Raw genomic sequence first — 23,199 nt, forward strand, 5'->3', positions numbered from 1 at the left:
ACACAGACACAAAGCGTGAAGGAGTTATAAAAAATGAAGTTCTTCCACAAATTAAAGTGCTTCTTTATATTACGATAAGAGCTAGCGCTTAGTTATGCCTTAAAATGGACCAATTTAATGGATGCATAGAGGGATATAAGTGAGAATATTAATGACCTGATTTTAACCATTTCCTATAATTTTCCACCCATTCTTAAGAAACATTTCTCAACTTGTTGGGCTCCACTTGTGCCCTCTCATCTCATCACAGGTTTAGTTCAACCAAACACAGATACTGCAATATGATTTAGAGAACAGAAGGGCATATTTGACAAGGAAATAACATTTTAGAAAGCAAAAGAAGTGAGAAAAAAGCAAAACTGTTTTATTTGACATGTCATGTTTTCATTTTGTTTTTCCCATGTTGCAGTTTACTCTGCGGGAGGATAGCAAAATCTGAAGGTGAAAATTTACAAGGTGCTCTCGGTGAATATATTGTGCTGGAATAAAATGTGAGATTCTGGCATGAGGATTTTTCTGGTATGCCATTTTGACTTAAATCCCACACCATTTAATCAACTACAACTGTAATTATCCCCAATTACCTTGCAATCGAGAGAGAGAGAGAGAGAGACAGTTGGAACACAGTTGATCCACGGCTGAAGAAGAAAGAGTGTAGATCAGTAACCATGGTGTAATTGTGGAGGGGCTGCCCTTCTCCAGTAGCCCTCTGTCATGAACACTGATAACAGCAAAGAACCCACCACAACGGCTCAAAGACAAAACAGAAGAAAAACAAGACCCTCTGTAGATCTATTGTTATTGTTCAACTGGTGGAAGGGATGCTCAGATCACTGCAGCGTCTCCACCTCCCTGCCTTCACCCTGTCCTTGGCTGCAGAGGAGTCTCTCCATTGTGCATGTGTTCCTGGGAGGAGGAGGTGGTGGCTACGGGGATGGGGTTCACAAAATGACCAGTGTCTCAAGATCACAGCCACCCAAAAATGGTAAAGCACTATAGAACAAAGCAGAGGTCCCTCATGTATCCCTCATACAGTACCTCCACAGCCCCCTCCCTTTGTGGCGGTGGTGATGATGATGATGATGACGGTGATGATGTCGCCACCCCTACCATTGCATTTTCAGATCAATGGGAGAGAGAGGAGAGAGAGCTCTGTGTATTTTCAGCACACGCTGACAGATGTGCCCACCCATAGGTGCTCCTATCCGGAGAGCCGCGGAGACAGAGAGGGAGAGCGGGGGGGAGAAAACCCGTCTTCCCCCTTTCTTCTTTTGCATCCTTCGCTCTGCAGACTTTTGTGTGACTTACCTGCATTCGGATTGCCAGTTAACTTTCTTTTTGGTTTGTGTGTTTTTTTTTTTTTTGTTGGGTTTTTATTTTTGTTTTGTTCTGTTTGATTGTTTTTTTTTTTTTTTTTCAGTTTTCCACCATCCCTCCAGTCTTGGGAATGATCAGTTTTGTTGCCTGCGCCGTTTCCATGTCAGCATGGGAACTGCCGTGTCCAGGAGGAAGAATTTAAGAAACGATGCAATATCTTCTGTGGCAGCAAAAGTTAGGTGAGTGACACCTGGAGCCCCCCGCCCTTGTAAGGGAGGATTTGAGCCTTAGAATCGGGGCCATGTGAAGTTAAACCGGGCGGTGAGTGTTGGTGATGAAAAGCTGCTGCGCTACAGTGGCTCTGTGGTGCGCAGGGAGGCGCTGCGCTTTTTGCACCGTCCAGTCTGGCCGGGGGGTGCAAACGTGCGCCCCAGCAGCCCCTCACTCTCTCCATGAACTGCGCCAGTCATGAAGACATGCAGCTTATCTGGAATAGTGCCTAGTGATTCCCAATTTGCCTCACTTTATTCTAACTAAATGGCCGGGGGGCGCTTTTACTGATGTTGTGAATGAACAGTCGTTGTGTAACGAAAGTCATGCCGATGCAAAGCTGTGAGTCACCGCAACCCCGCAACACTTTCTTTGTTTTCCATCACCTGAAGTAACCCATCAGCTGCATATCGTCTGATTTCTGCTGCCATTAAAGCAGATAAAGCTTCCCGTCTGGCCGCATCGACCCGGGCGGGCAAAAGAGCCAGCTGTCAATGAGTCGATCACATTGATCGATCGGGTCGTCTGGAGCGATCAGATATCGCTGCCAGGTTTTTTGTTTTTTTTTTTTTTTCTCTGGGGGTGTGCTGTTAATTCAATCATCCTCTAAAGCCAGTGAGATTGGCCGGAGTCCACCACGGCGAGGACTCAGGCGCAGTGTGTGTGTATGGGGCTGCATGGATCAGTGGCAACATCTGCATCCGGATGGTACAGCGGAGTATATCTGCGTCGGCTCTGTGAGGGGCCGAGCTGAGGCTGCAGTTTGCCGGGAAGCACGTGCGCCTGTGTGTTCGCGTCGCGAAACAACATCAGTGGCTGGCTTCCCTGTGTGCGCACATCAACAGCCGCCTCGCCGCACAGCAGGCCCCGCTGAGTGATTTGAATTCAGTCAATGAATGACCTTGACTTGTGCGTGCAGACTCCACCAGACGTGGACTGATTACGTCATTCTCCCACTGTGCGTGTGTACGCGTTCTTTCATTGCATTATATGGTCTACTTTGGTGCCACCTTGTTTATACTGTATGTGCATGTGAGGGAATGACTGTGAAGGCTCACAGGCTTTTTTTTTTGTTCAAAGCCCCAGTGGAACTACTGAAATAATGCTTAGGCACACACATACACATATTTGTGTAGACTCTGCATCCATCTCCCGCCCTCTCTCATCTGCACAAATGCAAGGCAGACTTTAATAGCAGAATGGACCTTCCCACCTACAGATGGGAAATGCAACTGAGTCACATCCATTATTTATCAGTTGTTCACCTGAACTTGACCTCATGAATGTGGAATAAACCCCATAAAGTGGATTCCTTCCATCTCCCTGCCTTATATATGCAAGCAGAGAAACATATCTACATTCATACAGTCAGGGACGTGAGGGATGACTTTCTCGTTTAATTTCATCTCCTCATTCTTTTGTTTTCTCTCCACTTTATCTGGAAAGCAGCCTATACTTTCCTGAACAGTCTATGTTAGGGCTCTGTCTGTGGTGTCATCATCTCCTCTATGTTTCTACAAATATTTATAAACATCACTGGAAAAAAAAAATTGGACAGGATATGTATTTGATGTGTGATACTCTTTGCAGTGATCTTATGTATCAGTCATGAAATGGCTGGAAATGCCCTCCCTGTTTTTGTTAATGCAAAGCCAGACAGTTTTTTCTTCTCACATTGGTGAGACTGCTTACTGTCGCTTGTTTGCAGTGCTGGAGGTAAATACACATTATCATCATTTATTTATTTTTTAGCAGATCATACATACTAAAACTTTGTCAGGTTAGCTCCTTCTCTCTGTCATGCAGCCTACTGAAAATGTTGCTATATCATATATTGAATATATCATATCTATTGAATTCCTTTTTTTTAATTTTTTTTTTACTTCAGCTACTTTGTATATGCTCACACAAAAACACACAGTTTGTTCACACTCATTTGGAACCTCGCAAACTAAATTGGATCAGGTGTTTGTGTCATCATCCAATGCCACACCAACACCACCCTTTCAATTAAACCAAATCATGATCTTTCCCGAAAGTCAGGGCCTCAACCTAAAACAAGTCCAACTCTCAATTGGAAATCATTTATCTTTCACCGCTTTTAGACTGTGTTAGACTTAAACTGACAAATGAACCCATGCACTGAACATGGTGAAGTGTCTGAAGGGTGAGGCATGTCCTCAATAAAAAACATTTCTATTAAAGACACAAATGACAGACACCATGGTGGTGTTAGACGTCATGTTAGAGGATTACCAAAGTCAACTGGGAGCGTGACTGTGTGCATGAAAATTGGACTGGACTCTGGTCTTTATTTATTAGACTGCAGCAGTTTTACACTGAAGTGGTGGATCAACAGACCAATTACCAATGCCACGAGCGTAAATTAAAAAAGTGTACACGTGGTAGTGTGTAAGAAACACCACAGAGAGACAGGGTCCTGGTACCTGGCGTTATTCTGCGCCTGTGTCAGTTTACGCAGGTTTATAGATAGCTGGTTATGAAACAGGTCACACTCTCCCCATCAGCAGCTGACGAGAGGGAGAGAAAGTGAGAGCAGGAAGAAAAGAGAGGAGACCTTACCAGCGAAGTGCATGCCAGTATTCTGCAACAATGAGTCAAAAAAGCTAATTCTTTGATCGCTCTGTCAGTTTGTGAAGAGGCATGTGCTGTATTTGTGCTGAAGGGCATCGGACAGCAGCATGCACCCATCCACGAGCTGTGTGGGTTTAAGAGATGGCATGAAAAATAAAAGGCTCAGTCATTCTACTCACGCGTGCAGATGAAATATAATGTTTACGCTTATCCAGCACAGGTGTGACTACCTTTATTCAAGGCTCAAGGGCTGTTACATAACAGTTTGGTTTTGTTCTTTTTGTCTTTTATGTCATCCATCTGTACACCTGCCCTATTTTCGAAATATTTTTTCAATCTCCCTTTCACACATGCCTAGAGGGAAACAATGTTTCCTCTTACAATTTGAGAAACTGATCACTTTTTTCTAAAACCTTTCAGGCTTTCTTATTTACTTTTTACTTGTGCATTTTAAAGGGATATACACATTGTATTTAGAATTATCATAACAAGATCAATATTGTCATCTGAGGTCATCTCTCTCCCACTCCATCTCTTGTTTTCCTCCTTTGCTCAATCAGAAGGTTTAATTCTGGGCCATAAATGTGCTGACTGAGGCTGATTTTACTCACTTTACTCACTGATTAGGGCTCCAGCAGTATCGTCTGATTGTTTGCCTGTGTCTTTGTGATGATGTTCACAATATGACAAATATGCTTGACTCAAATTGTGCAGATATGTTCAGACTTTTCCACTTTCACTTTAAGCTGGCTTTCAAGTAACAAAGAAGCGTAAAATGTTGAGGAAGCCCTTCAGACATGGCCGACAGAATTACTGAAATAATTTGTCCCTGCCAGGCCCCTCTCAACACAATTGTTTTTGTGATGTGATTTTAAGTGATTTTAATTAGAATTTCTGGATTACAACTAATATTCATGAATGCCACATTAATATACGGGTGAAGGTAGCTGTATTAAAATTAATTTGAGGAGGTTTTGTCATCAATCCATGCAGCTCTGATGTTTCATCTGCTTTTTGAGAAGTTACAATCTCAATGTTCATCACGATTAAGTGTGATGAAGGGGCACACTCGTTTTTTTCATACCTGGCAGTTTTCAAAATTGAAGTAAACTAAATAAATAAAACTCTATGCTGCTGCAGAGCAACAGGGATGTTGTATCTTACTAATGTGAGCATGTGTGTGCTTCACTCAGTGCTGGATGTGGTTGGGGAGGCTGCAGTGTGCCTCTAGGGCAATGATATTTTAATTAGCCCTCGAATCAGTTGCTTCACCATGTCCCATAATGCACTGCACTTTCAAGACATACCAAAGTCCCATTGGTCCTCAGTATATGCAACAGGTTCCCCAACAGGTCCTCATCACCTCAGCTGAGCAGTTTTGTGTGTGTCTATGTACTTGCATTGTGCACTGATCTTGTCCTTAAAAGCCAAATGTTAAACTGCAGCAGAATCCACAGGGAAACAGCCAAGGATATGTGAATATGGATCAATATTGGAAATACTCTTTGCTGTTGTTGTAATGTTTACCACTAAATCAATTGATTATTCCCTGAGGGTCCTAGATTCATTTTGTAACCATAGAAATCCTTTAGTGTTGGAACAAATGGGACGTAGTTATTGGTCATTGAAATATTTTTTTATTTAATCTATTATCTAAAAATTGGCAAAAACCGTCTTATTTGAGTTCAGCTCTTTGACTCAAATAAGCCTAGTCATTTATTATTTGGTAAATTCAGTTTATCTGTATAGCAGCTTGGTCTGTAGAGCATAGGAGCCTGAGTCAGAGTCAATCCTGATGATTCTGACTGAAACTCTCTTTGCTGATAAACTCACTTGGGACTTGAGACTTGATTCAGATTGAAATTTTATTGACAGGGCTACAACAAGGGAAAACATGAAATCAAAATATATTTTATATGTTAATATTGAGTCGTTTCAGAAAACAGGAAATTACCAGGAAAACAGACTTTCATCTTTGACTGTGAATTGGCCAGATATTCAAACATAAGATAGTCACTTTAGTTTAATCTCTGTCATATGAGAGGGATAATATTTTATATTACAAGTAGTGTATTAATCTGTATTTTGGTCAGTGAGGTGGTTGTCTCCAAATGTTGTTGAATGTTTTTCACCTGTCAGAGGAAACCCAACGCAAGAAAAAACAACTGGATAATCAGTTAAATAAGCACTGGACTATGTTGTGAATAATATTAATGTATACTATTCAGAAGCAGAGGAGGCCGGGTCCACAGTTTTGTAATGTTTCCATGTATCAAGTATGTATGCATTGTCTTATCCAGATAGATTAATAGATGAAAGAATTAATATCCACCTTGCGGAGGATCCTTTTCTGTGTGGAGTGGTTAGTGCAGTTGTGACAGAACAGGTTCCAGGAGTACTTGGAGTACATGTAATTATGTCTGACTTGGGCTTTTGAAGTACTAAGTACACTAAAGTATCTGTCCAACTGTAGACCCAGTCAGAGCGAAACATACTAAATTTCTGTTTGTCTGGGGCTAAAATCCCATTTCCCATCAGCTCAGAAATTGTATGAGGGAATACTTGTGAAAGCACACCATAAGCTGCTGTGTGAAATATTAAGAATAAACTGCTGCCTGAAAAACTGGAAGTCAATCAGAAACCTTTTGTTGAGGAAATGCATTTGAATGTTGAGAGTGGGGTTTTTTTTAAATTATTTTTTTAAATTTTTATTCAGCCTATGTGTGACTCTGACTTTTTTGATATAAACTCCATCAAATATAGAACATACCTTACAGTTGCACAGCTGTAAGGCTATCATCACTTATACACAAATACTGTGCTATTAATGAGTGTGAGGCATCCATACCAAAATATAATCTCTTTATATGTAGCCCATTACGTGGAATATATTGTTTAGTTACCCTTTGACTTGAAAATTCTAGCTTTATATTCTCACAAAGCTAGTCTCTAGTCACCTCTCCATCACAAGATATTCAATCTCATCTGAATCCAAGACTAAATTTTCACTGTCCCATTCCAAAATAACATAAAATGTACTATATCAGCATCTTTGAAAGGTAGCAATAACGCATTTCATAATGCACATATACATGCATACATATCATACATATCACGCTTATTAAATGACCTCAAGGGCATTAGGGCTAAGGTCAAACACATATCCTGAGGATAATCCTGAAACTTGTCAGTTTAGTTTCTTACTTTCTCATCATCTCGACTGTGCTTGCAAAGTCTGACTCCATTTCCTCAAGTTTATGCCACTTTCCATTTTTAATATGGCCCCGTTTTTCTATGTGCACTCCTTCTCCTCTCTGCTGTAATCACATCCCTCCTTCCCAGTAACTCCCCTCCCTAACTCGCCTCTTTCCCCAAACCTCTGTCACATGTCTGAAAGCATGAAGGATGAATTTTAAATTTTCCCATTGAGCGCAATCTCTTCTTCATTTTCACCTGTGCTTAGGGGTATCTGTTCCACATAACCTAACACCAAAATATGCTATTGTGCTCATTATCATCACATATGGAGAGGGTGCAAAATAGTAATGTGAGATGGCACAGAGGAGACAGAGGTTTTGTTTAAAGGATGGATTGCCTGGTTTTTGGTCTCTTGGTTTCCATCTCAGTTTCTTCTCATGCATAATGGATGATGCGAGTCTCTTTTAAACATTGTATGGTGATTCTTATCAGAGTACAGAGTCTGTTGAATAATAGAGGAGAGCAAAATTAACACGTCTGAGGGACACCTGCTGATTAGAGCACAACACCCTTAACAAGGGTTGTCGCTTGTTACATCATTACATGTGGACACGGATGCACAAAGATGCTAAGATTTCTTATCTAGCCTTTCTACGGGGACTCACGTGCATAAACACAAGTGCGTACACATGCACGTGCATGGTTCACATTCAACAGAAGAAGTAAGGGATTTCAGGGAAGAAGATGTAGCACGCTAGAATTGCAGTGACATGCATGATGAGCTATTTTTAGAAGTATAGTGAAGGGAGCTGGACCGTGTTGCAGCACGTGCGTTGCTTCAGTAACACCCCAAAATTCTGCAGTCTGGTTTACTATGATGTGTTTTCATGCAGTCATTTTTACATTTTACCCAAAGTGGCTCTGTTACTTCACATGCTGTTTAATATCTTTGTAGTTACTGCATGGCAATGAAAATCCTCCATTGAACTGGATGGATCCGACAGTTAGGGTCAGACTTTGAAGAAGTTGAAGTAACTTGAGTGACAAAATAATTTTCTCATTCAATCTCATCATGACTCTGCTGTTTTTAAAAGGTGTAGTAGGTTAACTTTACTTCCTGGTCCGCTGGAACTAAAACAAATAATGACAAACTGAGTGAAAGAGAGAAAGAAAGGTACATCAGAACCATATTTGAAAAAAAGTTGGTTTTTTTGACTGTAGTCTGGTTGTGTGTGTGTGTGTGTGTGTGTGTGTGCGCACGCGCCTGGTGTGTTGGACAGGCTTTAATAATTGACAGAGCTGACAGGAAGGATTACGTCAACAGATTTTGTTCCGTACAGGAGGTTCTTCTGCATAAATGTGTGTGTATCTGTGTGTGTCAGCAGTCACCCCTGACATAAGCTGCATTAGGAAACATAACCAGCAGGAGCACAGGCTCTTTTCCTTAAAATAATGAAAGGCGAAAACAGTTAATTGGCCCATGACAGTGACACTGTCAGGTTATTTTTTAGGATCACATCAATATAGACTGTGTAAATTATGTATAAAGCTTTTCACATCAGGTTTTAAAAAACAAAACATTTAGATTTTTAACTGTTGCACTGCCTTTTCCTTTCTAAAAGAGCGTTAGTGATGAACATTTTCCACACAGTCGGTGTTCTGTAATGCAAAATTAGAGGAAACCACAGAGTCAATAAATAAACACTACAGTATTTCTGAGGGAAACGATGACTAGTTCCAATGCCTTAAACTTATACTTAAGTAAGCATAATGTGAGCATAGTGGTTAGCACTGTTGCTGCACCATAAAAAGGCTGCAGGTTCGATTCCCAGCCTAGAGCCTATCTGTGCGGAGTTTGCGTGTTCTCCCTGTGCCTGCGTGCCCACTTCAAAGACATCACGTTTGGGTTAACTGGTGACTATAAATTGTCTGTAGGTCCGAGTGTGAGTGTGAGTGGTTGCTGGTCTCTGTCTGTCTCTGTGTGTTGGCCCTGTGATGAACTGGCGACCTGTCCAGGATGAGGGTGCCCCAGAGTATGCTGGGATTGGCTCCAGCACCTCCCGCGACCTGGAAATGGATAAGCGGTTGAAGATGAATGAATGAATGAAACGTAATGTGTAATTATGTAAAAATGTGTTAGACCATATGGCAAAGCCTCCTTCAGTCATTTTGGGGAAATGACTGAAATCATGGTGCTTGCTTTCAGAATGAATTCATATAGCACACAGTGTTAGAGCTTGCCATTCTTCTCTCCTTATTCTTAATTTGTACTATGAATAATTATTAATAATAGTTATGACTGCAGTACATTTCCTCTCAGTTGGTAGCCATATTGACACTGAAAACACATCTTCAGCTAATTGTATTTCATTCTATTTTTGCTCCTTTGTCACTGCTTTCAGATGGTGACTAGAGCTAGATAAGGAGGTCAGTATTATTCAACTGCAAGACCTTGGGCCATTTCATTAAATGGGATATAATACTGCATTTTAGCTTCATGCAGCTGGCTGAGTATCTTCAGAGGTTTCTTTTCCTTTTTCTGGGTGAGTCAAAGATAGAAGAGGGAAAAAAAGAACCAGGTGGCAACATCTATTTATCCGCTGCAGTTGCTGTCAGGGTTTCTCTAAACAGAAAAACACTGTATATACATCCATGCATACATTCTGTGTGTAAAACAAGAGGGAAAAAAAAACACTTATGGTCGAATCGTAGCAATTAAAACCATCAACACAAACCGAGGTCATACTGATAAATTAAGCCAGCCCCAAACAAAATCCTGTCTATCTTTTCCTGTTGTCTCATATTCTGTCTCTCTCTCAGTCTCAGGCTGCCTGAAGTGTGGAGATAAAACAGCTGCATTTTAATCTGTGGGTGGCACAAGCCTACAAAGAAAGCAATTAGGTTTATAATTTACAATTCCCTTGCCCTTTCCTTTCCTCTCCTTTCTCACTCAGCCCTCCTTTCCACCCATGAATTAATGTCTTTATGTGTGTCATGTGTGTGTCCCCACAGAGCAGCGCGAGCATTTGGAGAGAACCTGTCCCACACACACTCTGAAAACCGAAACGGATCAGGTCAGCGTCTCTGCCATTCTGTCATTTGTCCCTCCCTGTCCGCTGTTTGAGTATTCTTGTGGGTCCTTACTTTTTCCTCCACTCGCTTCACCTCATCCTCAGATGATATCCCATGCTTCGAACACTAGTGTCAGTGCAAGGGCTGATAACGGGCCTTTGTGTCGTCGTAACCTTAGCCTCTTTCCTCTTTCTGTTTCTTGAGTTGCTGCTTCAGCTTCTTGATTAATGTCACTTTCTCTGACATCCATGTTTGTCCTTATCTCCAACACTCCAGCTCATCTTCTGTGTGAAACCTTGGTGGGTCCTAACCCAGAGTCTCCAAGTGACACCATTAGCCCCAACAACAACAACCCCCTCCGCCCCTGCAAAAACACCACCAACGGCTGCGAGGACAACCCAGAGCCCAGCCTCGTGAAACAGCCACTGGGTTTGCTCCAGCCACCTCCCCCCTCCATCACCATTTCTACCAAGCAGGTACGGTTGTCCCTTGAGCGCAGCTTCTCAGCAGAGGAAGACCAGCAGAAGTGTGTGGAGTGCACCCTGCAGCCTGCCTGTGTGTACACCATCACTACCCAGCACGGATTTCTGATGAGCAGCCGCCGGGGCAGCAAGGAGAGCCTAGAACTGGACGTCCTGAAGGAGAAGTTGGGGAGTGGCGGGGTGGGATCCAGAGGTGGTTTGATCCAGCCCTCCACTTCCCCTTCCTCGACCTCTTCATCTCCAACCCAGTACCACCGCGCCAGCGGCAGCCGTGGCACCAGCAGTTTTGGAAGCAGCCACCACCACGGCAACCATCACCACAGTAACCATCACCACGGGAACCACCATGCCATTGCTGGCACCAGTTTGCCCTCCACCAGCGGAGGAAGTAGTGGGGCAAGCGGAAGTGGCAGTAGCAACCCGCAGCAGCCTCTAAACATGGCTGGGTCCCGCTACCATCATGCAGCACACCACTCCCACCACCACCATCACCCGTCTCAACCCCCACTGCACACCTCCGTCAGCGCCCACAACATCCGCAGTTGGGGCGATGGTGGGAAAGGGGAGGTGGAGTGCAGTGGACTGACCTGTGACTCGTGCAGCGGGGCCCCCTCACGGAGCCAGGGCTCACTGGACCTGGATAGCATGGGCCGAGAGGCAGGCAAGCAGCACAGACACCTAGAGCGGATGTGGAGTGTGGACCGGATGACTGGGATGGAGAGAGGTGAGAGCGCGGAGGGCACAGAGGAAGGGAGAGGCGCTAAAATCCAAACAAGGGTGGAAGGGCAAGAGGGGGAAACACGGCTGTTCATAAGGCCCTGCGCCAGGGAATGGATCAGTATCAGACCAGAGATGAAATAGCATTTGAATCTTTTTTTATCTTTGGCAGGAGAAACACTAAGGGTGACGATGAATGGGGGAAGTGAGTTCTACATTTTTTTGTTCAACATAGAAGATCCATTCAGCTTTCTTTCTCCAAGTGGTTTACTGTTTGAAAACGTCTGTGAAGATGTACTTAAACCTTTGGTTAAAATTGTAGTCAGGAAATACTAACAAATTGAAAGTACGTCATCCTTAAATCAGTCCAATCATATAGCTTTGGCTTAGTTTTGGATCAATCAAAATAAACTAGTATGAAGGTGAGCTGGTATTTTTCAAATCTATATCTTCTCAGGTCTGGTAGGGATTGGGGGTTTGATGTTGGATGTGACGTGGTGGTCCGTAGTTCTGACTCTCCGTCTCCCTGTCTTTCTCCTCTGCTGTCTCTTCCTGTGCGTTTCCCTCTCTCCATTTGTGGAGTAGTGGACTGTGAAGTGCTGGTGTGGTGCTTTCATATTTCCTTATATTCATTGCCAATACGGCAGATAGATTTTTTTCCTGCTCATTGAACATTGGTGTCAATAACTTCTTTCTCTTTGATTGCAGAGGACACCAACTGGTGCCCCAAGGAAAATATGTTCTCCTTTCAAACTGCCACAACAACCATGCAAGCGTGAGTCTGCTGCCTTAAGGCACATATATACACCTAACATGTACACACAAAGATACTGTGTATTTATCTTTGCTTCATTTAGGCAGAATAGGATAAACACTATAGCGTATCTGTTCATCAATACAAGCAGCCTTCTACTGATAAACAATGCATTCACCATGTAGCTTTGTGATTAACCTCATTCAGCAATGATGACATTATAGGCTGCTGTAAAAACGATGCCAGAATATTTTTAGAACTGATGAGGGAGGAATGATAGGACCGTTGTTCATTCACTCGCTACAACTGCCACAATGTTAACTGACCAATGGGAATCAATCGCCAAATAGCTCTTTGTGCTGATAATATCGCCAATAAATCGGTCAAGCTCCTATGTTAACAAGCTGGTTGTGTGCTAGGGAATTTTCAAATGTGTGTGAGAAGATGATGATGATGATGCTGTTTGGCTAACGTAGAGTAAGATTTCATGGTAAACCGGCCAGAGACGGTTTGGTGGGCGTTGATTATGCACAGCAGCCTCAAACTGTTAGAGAGATCCTGCAGCAATGACGAGTCCGGAGCATTCAGAGGTAAAGTTGTCGTTTTTAAAGGCACTACTTTAACCTCATTGAGGTAAAAGGCAAGTGCGTACACATGAAGTAAATACTGCTAAACTGTTTACTTTTGTGATGAGGAAAATACTTGAAGTACAGTATGTCTACCAGTTGTTGTCTTTTGAGGTGTAATAAATATTATAAGTTCTGTGCAGGTACCTGCCTATACCCATTCAGAAAAAAAATTCAAGTTCTCACGCATACTTAAACTTAAAAAAGAAAAGTAACGCCTGCTAACTAGTTACTTTTATAATGGACTAATTCAATTACTAACTCAGTTACTTTTTGGGTTTTAGGCTTTTGAGTGTGTGCTTTGGGAAGTGGGCATAAACGTGGGCTGATATTCTTCACCCGGAGCTTTGAAAGACATTGAAAGTGTCACAACCACTTCACACCAAAGAGTAGGCTTTTCTCCAATCAGGGGACTTTCAATTTAAGATCTATCAGCTTTCAAATGTAAATTCTGTCCTTTCACTTTTGATCTTGTATCAAATGTTTATTTGACAGTGTTCAGTGCTCAAAGTCAGACTTAGTCAATAAACGAGCACTTATTACTTCGGCTCATTAAGGAAGTAAAGGCCAGCAACAATTATGATGTTTTATTCATGGAGGTCAAATAATGGCACATTCACTGTCTAATTATTTCTCCCCCACTTCTACTCGTGGTTTATTGTACTCATTGCACAAGTGCCTAAACTGTCTCTCTCTCCCTCTCTCTCTCTCTCTCTCTCTCTCTCTCTCTCTCTCTCTCTCTCTCTCTCTCTCTCTCACTCGGTCTCTTCTTACATGCTAATTCTTCTTGGGACACAGGATATCGTGAGTATTCTTCCATGGGAGATTTCTTTTCTCTGAGTGTGCTTACCTTTTATCCTTAACTGCTGTTCCTTAACTTTATGTCAACCAGTTAACTTTCATCCTTGGGCTGGGAATTTGAGTAACAACAAAAAAACTCAGTAATTGCACCAGGCAACCATGGATAAAGAGTTTCCATGTAATGCTGCAACTTATTGTCTTTTCTGCTGGCTTACACTAACCATGACTGCAAATCCGCTAATTGCTGTTTTATTAAACCTGTGTTTAGAAGAAAACAAAGAATAATTTTCAGATTTACAGATTCTCAGACAGAAGCCTGCTTAGCACGGATAATGCATTTCATTTTAAAACAGAGAAACAGGTTGGAAGTGAGGGTTGAGTTACTGATTCATTTTTTTCTTATTTTTATTTTTAGGAATTTTTATTCAGTGTAAATTCAATTCCTTCTGCATATCGGCTGACGTAAACCCTGTCGGCCCATATCCACCCAGCCCGTCTGCCAATTTGACACAAACACACACAGACATACACACCCACACAAATACAGTACATGCACAAACAAACACACACGCGTGCTCTTTAGAGTCTTCTTGTAAAACTGCTTTTTCAGTTGTAGTTTAAAATGAAATCAGTTTTCAGCTATTTATTCAAATGTAATTCAATAATAACCCTAATGAACCCGTTATGTAAATATTCTGTACAGAAATTGTTGCATGCCAATCACTAACTTCTGTTTACTGAGCTTGCTAAAGTGTTGTTGCCAAGCCAAAATTTGATATTTCATTCTGCACATTCCCTGCTTAACCAAAGCTTGGCTAACTAAACTCTAAACTCAGCTAATCCAAGCTGCTCCTAAACACAGACGTGTTATCAAGTTTATTTATTATTCTTATAACACAGTGAACTTGCTTACTAAATCAAGACATAAATTTGGCATTTATTCAATTATTCAATTTTATTTTTTATTTATTTATTTATTTTTACGTTTAATTAACACCAGCAAAAAGTACTCATATGACAATGCTAGGAGATACTGTACAAAGTTTATTATGCTATTGCCTCAGTTTATCAAAAAATGGAAGTTATTTGATCTTAAACCAAAGGACAGACTTCAGCTGTTCTGCTCGACTGAACCTCCCACATCACCAGCACTATAGTGGGAATAGTGGTCCTTGCCCAGCTAAAAAACTACAGCATACAACATGAGCCGCATTAATTAGCCATGCCATTAATCTGCATGACATGTTCCTCCACTATGTTGAACATTGGTAACATAATGCATTAGTCACTCTTGTTTGAATACAGAACTTGACAATTCATTAAAACTTATAAAGCCATTCTGTCTCAGGTAGTTATTTCAGCCTAGATAAAACTGTCTCTATGTATTCTGACATGCTCTCAAAAATGTATGTCGTTAGTTTGCAATACAGAGCTTGAGGCCACAGGCAAGGAAGTTCTCTGAGATGAGCCTGTGCGTTGGCTTTGGTCTTTTAATAGGCTTTGGTAACACTAAGATACAAAAATAGCACCAAATTTTTGCATAAAAGGGAAATGTCCAGAGGGAATTTTACTTGCTACTTTCCTCTGCTTACCCAGAGTCCAAATATACACTTTATGGCATCATTAAACGTGCGACTGTTAAACATTGTTGGGGATGCTTCATCCCTTGATCCGTCTCTGCCACAGATAATTGTTAACCAGTTTCACAGGGTTGTTGGGTAAGTCCTTTCTGGTTAAAGCTAGTTAAGGCTGTTAAAGACATAACAATGCATTGACATTGATGCATTTTACAACGTGTTTGTAAAACTGTCAACCATAAAGTCCAGTTTGATACCAGGCAGATTACTTTATAACTATAGCATAATTTTGCTGGAGAAATTTTGCAAGTGGTTTATATTATTAATATCCAAAACAGTGAGCCTCAGGCTTTGAATTATATGCACTTTCCTGTGTGGAGCTCCTAATAAAGCCAAAACACCTCCAATTGTTAAAGCTTGCAAATAAAACAAGTATCCATGAGTGATTCTGGGAAAGTATGAGGAATCATAAAACGCCCCAAATATGAACTTTCCCTTTAACCTTTGACCTGAAGTGGAACCACAGAAAAGATACACAAGACCAAAAGATCATACATTTCTATCATAAAGTATATCATACATATTCAGGACAAATTTTGTTACAGAGGTGAACAGAAAAGAGGATTGAAACTGGCATGTGATTTGACTTTCTGATCGTTATAAGTCAAAGCTAGCTGCTGCTAACAGCCTCCCCTCACAGCCAAATAACCCTAAAAGCTAAAAGCCTTGGCATCAGCCTCCCTGCACTGTCCTACCCCTCGCTATTCCAGCATTCTCCCTCTCTCATCCCTTTAATACTGTGCCACGTCCTGGCAGGGCTTTCCGGGGATTTGTGCAGAGAAAAAGGGGAGAGAGGGAGCAGGATTCGGCAGCAGTCATCCAGAGGTATGAAGCTTCCTCTGCCAGGATGTGCTTTGCTTGACTGCAGTTTGAGCTTGTTTCTGGGTGCACTTTCATTGTGACTTATTTACAGCCGTATCTAATCAAGCTAAGCTAAAGATTCAGAATGAGGACGTGAAGGTGTGAGGACATCAGCAGCTTTCAATAAGATGGAAGAGGATCTGCTTACTGGGTGCCCTGCTTGGGTGCCCCAATTTCTAGGCCAGATTTGTACTGCCATAGCCAACCATAGTGAATTGAAATTTAATTCCTCAAAACTGGGGGTTAAAATAAGCTTTAAAAGATATATGTCACAATTAATCTGTAAAAATGTGTACATTTTTGAAGGCAGGATGCCGAATGTGAAATGAAGCTGGAAAACATTAAATTTGTTGGTTATTGGAAACACAGCCAGGTTTAGTAAAACTTGGAGTAGTAATGACATTCACAAGACAGTAACATATCCGGAAACCACTCTACTCAGGCCAGGATGCATTTCCCTGCAGTACATCCCAATTCCTTTGGCATCTTGGTCCCAACCATCTGCAGTGTCAGCATTTTTAGTGTTGTGCGAGTTACTCTTATTATTTGGAAGATTTGGAGAAAAAAAGTATGTATGTAGCAGCCTTGCCTTCTTGTACTAAACTCCACTGGGAAAAATCCTGCACTCACTTGAAACCGCCTCCTCAAGAAAGATTATATTTAACATGTTAAGGCCGCCTTTATCTTAAGAGAAAAGAAATCCAAGTACAGAATGTGATGTATTTATTCCTGATTAATGAAGGACATATTTTTCTTACTTTACAAATCTGCAGTGAGGTGTCAAGAACAGAGAAAATCAGATAATGGAGACTTGATCATAATGTGCCATTCAGAATCAAAGACACAGCCTGTAAATTTCATATTTAAAGTATGAATCCACCAATTAATCACTTCAAAAAATATCTGGAAATGACTTACAGTGTTAAAGTGAGTCAGGGGGTGAGGGGCACATCTCAGACCATCTTTAGATGGAGGTGGACATGGTTCCTCTCACATTTTAGCTTACCGTCTAAATCTCATTAACTGTCTCCACACCACCCCGATGTGGACACCAAGGATTTTAACACCGTATTACTACAGTTGAGATCTCTTTATCATGGAGGCAACAGTGATGTTGTAAGGTAGCAAATTTGTAATTAGGAGTGTTACATTGGTTTCTTTATAGCCATGTGATGTTTTGGTGTAATACAATGCTTTTTGCAGATATAATGAGCAGTGAATTGTTTGATGCTGCAAGTTAACCCTTATATGGCTGGCGCCATTTTGGAGGTAAACTAAGGACCCATATTCCCCAGAGATTGTTTATTTCCTTTTATGTTCATCCTGTTTGTGCTTCTGTGCTGCCAGATAAACACACGCAAACACAGACAGGTCATTAATCATGAGCATCGACTGTGCTAGGTGCAACACTTCTTTGCGTGGATGTGACATGGGAGTGAGGCAGAAAGATGAAAGCATGTTTATCTGGGGCTCTTGCACAGCTGTCATATCAGGACTGGGAGCAAGTCACAGAAAGAAAAACATATAAACCCTACTGCTTCGCTGTTATTAAAGACACGGAAGGGATTTCAGGTGCAACATGGTCATGCAAAGCCTTTACATTTTTACATGTAATTGCCAACAGATACATAGAGAAAATGCATGGTTTGGTAAATGGTACGCAAAGAGTTTTAATAAACAACACTGATAAATTAACAATGCTTTCCTCTTTGACTAAACAGTGTATAATTTTGTATCTCTGGAAATTAAACTTCAGGTGTTTTTTTTTTTTTCCCCCCACATTTAGCAGTAGACATTTTGAGGAAGGCTTCCCAAGATAAATCAGATAAATTAGCATTCTTTTCAATAAGCAAATGTTGCTCAGCAGCATAAAACAGATCACAAACATTTAAAGACATTTTTTTTATCTGACTGTTTTGAATGTGAGCATCCGCAGAACATTTATTTTCATTGCAGAGCTTTATGAAGCAGTGATTGTCCTTGTTGAAATACGGTATTTTTAGTTCTTTTCTACAACATTTGAATCATGATGACATGAAAAAGCCTGGTTTGTGAATGAAGAACAGAAACTCTGTGCCTAGTCAGGTAACTCTTAACGGACTCAAAGGCAACCTGACTACTATCTGTTGATATCACAGATGCACCAGTGTCAGTATCACAATGCTACAGCCAGACTGCAAAGCCCTGCATTTTGGTCAATGTTAATGTAAACGTCTCTCTGTCCACCAAACCTTGCCTTTTTTTTTTTTTTCCAACTTGGAGTCATTTCCAAAGATATTGGCTAATATGCTTGTCTCACTTGTACAGGTGTGATGAATACCTTTTGGTCACTGTTCCCTTCTAATCAACTTAAGAGGCTATTCATTAAAAATGTCACTGCATTGGTCACCAAAATCAATACCATAACAGAAACCAATGTTAAGTTCTAAACTCAGATGTAAATAAACTCAGCCAAGATTGGAATTCTTTGCCAAACTACACTTATGTTGACCACAGACATTGTTAAGAAAGCAACAACTTATCTATTTTGAACCATTGAGTAGAGAACCATACAACAACACACTAGTTTGTTAGTGGTGCCACAGAGTGCAAAAACACAACAGAAGTTTTTTCATTTGGCTTTTGTAACAAGAATGAATCTCTTAAATATACAGCCAACAAACTAAGATATTTTTGTATTGTGGTGTGTTGCACCCACACCACCCTGTGAGCAGTATTTATTCTCTTACTGACATGAAAATGTATATATTTACCTCTAATTATCTCACTTTCAACCTCTTTTACAATAGAAACTTGACACGAAACTCCTCTCTTTTTGTCTTGCTCTGCTTCCTTTCCCACTCACCCCTCCCTCTCTACTCTTCCTCTGTCCTTGGTTGTCCCTCCTCCGCTTTGATTCTTTCACCCAAAGGAACTTCCGGAAGCATCTCCGTATGGTGGGCAGCAGAAGGATTAAAGCACAGAGTGAGTCAGATGTGTGTGTGTGTGTGGGGGTGTGGGTGTGTGTGTTCGCTAAAACTGACTGTGATATTGTTCACACCACCATCATCTGTGTTGCTGTTGGATTTTTTTTTTTTTTTTTTTTTTGGCTTTTGGGATTTATTTATTTATTTATTTGCTGCTGCTACGCTTGGAGTTATTCCTCTGTAGTGTTTCCTCAAGGACTGTCTATTTTTATTGGTGTGTGTGATAAGCCAGCCATATGGATCTGTATATGCAGGTGTATGAGTGTATTAAGTGTAGCTGGTGTTTTCCTGTTGCATCGCTTCAGTGTTTTTGGTGCTTCTTTTTGTTTTTTTCTTTTTTTTCTTTTTGGTTTATTGTACAGTTTGACGATAGGGAAATTTTCATAATTTTTTTTTTTTTTTTTGGGGGGGGGGGCAGTAATGAATTAGTGTTTGTTTGAATCTGTGTGAATCTATGAGACAAATCTATAAATACTACTGTCTGGATTGTATGTGCATTCACTGGAAGTCTATCTGTTGGCTTTAACATTTGACAAAAATAACATTATGAGGGCCAAACAAAAAGCGTTAACTGGTTGGTTTCTGTCTCAGAGAACAAAAATCCAGTAGCTCTTACTGGATAGTCTGAAAGCTTTTGAAGGTGTGTTTTGGGAGGGTTTCATATATTTTAGTTTTGCATTGAAAATCGACCTTAAAATCATCCTCGTAATGCAATGCAAGTTGAGAATTGCAAGTGACTTCTGATTATCAGGTCTGCAAAACTTTGGCAAAATAAAATAAACATTGTTGCATTATTTTGAATTTGAAAGCAAAGGTTGTTACACGAAGATGATAGCTCGGCTGGGCTTTGACCTTAATAACCCTGAGCCCAATTAAAACCCAAACATGTCACCTATCACTGTAGAGACAAACTTCCCAAGTTGGCAGATAACATAATGTAGATGTTCATTAAGCTCCAGGTCTTGTTGATGCTGAAAGTAGTGTCATGTTGTTCCAACTCTGTGACTTTTCCCGCTGTGAGGAATTACTTGGTCTCTTGGAGCTACCTTCCTCCTCAAATAGTTCTTCTAGTTTCTTGCATTTCTGCAAAACTTTGGGTGACCTGGGTGTCACAGAATTCACTGTAAAAGCTGCAGTGTTTCACAAGTTGGTTAAGTCCAGTGGCGTGCATAGACTTCTACAGAAAGCGAAGCAGAGTAAAAGAACCAAACCAACTATGTGACTTACTTGTAACTGCTACCTCCTAATAGTTAGAAAGAAAAATTTTGCTCATTTTCTTATGTGCGAGTATGGAGCATTTTGGCATGTATATAATAATGTGTGTAATTTTATAAATGATCCCAGAGAAGTAGAGGCTGCTTGAAAATCAAACTTAGCCGGTGTGAGTTATAACTAGTCGCCAATGAAGATCCCCAGACTATTTTCAAAGCCATTTACGCAAAAGTGTGAAAAAGATCTATTCCTCCTCTGCTGAACAAGCCTTCGGCAACTGGAAACATGACAATGAAATCAGTGTTAGATGGAGCTGCTGGTAGTCAAGCCAACTTCTAGAGACAATATCCTGCTATGGTCAGGAGAAGGCAGACGATTAAAAGATTAGTACAACCAGCAGATTTCACATCCTTTTTGGGAGAGTTAGAAAGCTGTTCTGAGATCAGACCTTAGGTGGGATATCGCCTGCTGAGCAGTGGAAATTCAAGACCAATGAACTAAATGATAGCAATCGACTGTGGGAATTTTGAACCATTGGAGCCTGCAACCACCAGGTTCTGACTAAATAAAATTAAATATTGTGTACAAACAAGCACAAAATAATACATCTGAATGATTTTATACCATTACAGAAGTTATTTCCAGAAGAAAATTTGTACTTAAAATAAACAAGTTGGCCATCTTCAGCGACAAATTGAGAAGAGAAGTGTTAGTGAAGCTACAGCAGAGAGAAACTACAGAGGCTAAATATGGCACCCTGAGGGACGGTGTTGATTGACTGCGCCAAACACTTTCAACTCAGCCTAAAATATTCAGGACCACAGTGAAAACTGCGAAACAAAAAGCATCCTTTTAAATACATACTGACAATCACATAAAAAGCAAAATCCTTTGGATGATTATGATATATAATTGTTTCTGTATTGTATGTGTGCATTTGTTGGACACTACGTATATGCAGACATTTGTGTGTGAGTTTGTGCAGTCTAGGGATGGCACTGTCTGCGCACTATATTTGTGCACTTTGAGCTGCATTCGCCTTTGTACTTGATGTATTTTAGGTTGTGAGTATACAGCGGAAACAAGCAGTTTGTTGGCTTGTTAGTGTGTGCGCGCGCATGTGTGTGTGCGAGTGTGTGCGTGTGACTATCTCTCCCCCCACCTGCACTAGCATTCGCTGAACGTAGGTCGAAGAGTTTCAGCCGTTCCTGGAGTGACCCCACCCCTGTCAAGAATGACTCTCCTCATGAGCCCAGAGACAGTGAGTTGACAAAAGACTCATCCACGTGCATGTGCTCACACAGGAAAACACACACACTAACACAAAGCCACACAGATGCTGACTCACATACTTCCTTCATACTGCCATGAGCAGACAAAAATTCAAGGCTTTAACTGTGAAGTAACTAATCTTATATGCAAGCATAGAGTAAGCAGCTTTAATGTGAACAAGAACGATGAATTTCATGAATTTCAATAGTAAATGTAGGATTTTTGCTTTTACTTTCCCGGTTTGCCTTTTTAACATGCACGCTGAACCTGTAAAACCACACGTTTATTAACGTCACATTAATGCTAATGTAAGCTTGAAATCATTTGCACTACAAGAAAAGTCAATTTAAAGCTGTATCAAAAGTTCCTAATTCTCTCTAGAGTGTATGACCTACCAGACCAGCTGGAGTGAGAGTATATTTTGGTCTATATACCATGTGGCTAGCTATAAATTACTCATACGTCCATTTATGTCCTCACATCTTGACAGACAGATTGATGCTAGCTTACATTTGCTCTGTGCTCACTCAGTACTTTTATCATTAATTTATTTCCGCTGTGACTCAACCGTGGAAACCCTCCTAGCAACATTTGTCAGCCATAAAAAAAGGGGCTTGTAATGAAAGCTTTGATATATGAACAAGAGCTGACAATTAGGCAACTGCTTCATTTCCCTCCATGATTTAACATGTCAGGGGAACAAACACACACCAACAACAACAACAACAACAAAAAAGAAAAACTCAAATTCCTGCAAATATGAAAACATCTTAAATAGAAGACAGTAATTAAATAGTTTTCTATTGCAATATTAGTTAACTGTTAACAATGCCTCACAACATGAAATGCTGGAAAGCAAACGGAGGGCATGAAATGCAAGTGGCGATTTAGTTACTTCAGAGTTAAACTTTTCAGCAAGGACACTGCAGGACACGTGCTGTAACTGAACACTGTACTTTATGTGTTGAGAGCGTCTCTGTTGCAAAAGGGGTGACATCTCATCCTCACAGCAGTTCCGGGCTTTGATGGCTCGAGAAAAACAGAAACACCCGCACATGAAACACAGTCACATGTACAAACTGACCGTCCCTGCTGTCGACTCTGACCCCTGTCCGTCTGTTTCCCTATGACCGTGGCTCTTTCTTCAACTTTGTGATGCTCTCTCTTTCTGTGAGTATGTCTTCCAAACTGGAACATGTGTCCCGGTCTGAGCGTGGCGTGGTACAAATGTTAATGCAAGGACCTGTGTGATGCACATCTCGGGGTTTCTGAAGGGTTTTGACCATACAACGTTTGCATGTGCTGTTTTGTCAGTGTCTGAGTATGTGGCTGTTGTTTATGTTTTTTCGTCACTTCCATCATCAGTGTGTCTGTGTCTGTGAGTGTGATGAAAGATAAACGCAGCTGAAGACATGATTG

At 41.0% G+C, this 23,199-nt stretch overlaps 1 protein-coding gene across 1 annotated transcript in view; it reads left to right on the forward strand.

Moving 5' to 3' along the window:
• The first annotated feature begins 1,485 nt into the window (after positions 1-1,485).
• The window catches only part of nsmfa (NMDA receptor synaptonuclear signaling and neuronal migration factor a), a 31,177-nt gene continuing 9,463 nt past the window's right edge, over positions 1,486-23,199 (forward strand). The window contains exons 1-7 of the mRNA XM_029516306.1: positions 1,486-1,556; positions 10,393-10,454; positions 10,729-11,658; positions 12,360-12,426; positions 13,830-13,835; positions 19,242-19,294; positions 21,680-21,769. Coding sequence (XP_029372166.1) covers positions 1,486-1,556; positions 10,393-10,454; positions 10,729-11,658; positions 12,360-12,426; positions 13,830-13,835; positions 19,242-19,294; positions 21,680-21,769 — 1,279 coding nt within the window. The remainder of the gene's footprint in view (positions 1,557-10,392; positions 10,455-10,728; positions 11,659-12,359; positions 12,427-13,829; positions 13,836-19,241; positions 19,295-21,679; positions 21,770-23,199) is intronic.

This window comes from Echeneis naucrates, chromosome 12 (genome assembly GCF_900963305.1).
Source record: "Echeneis naucrates chromosome 12, fEcheNa1.1, whole genome shotgun sequence".
Classification (NCBI taxonomy): Eukaryota; Metazoa; Chordata; class Actinopteri; order Carangiformes; family Echeneidae; genus Echeneis; species Echeneis naucrates.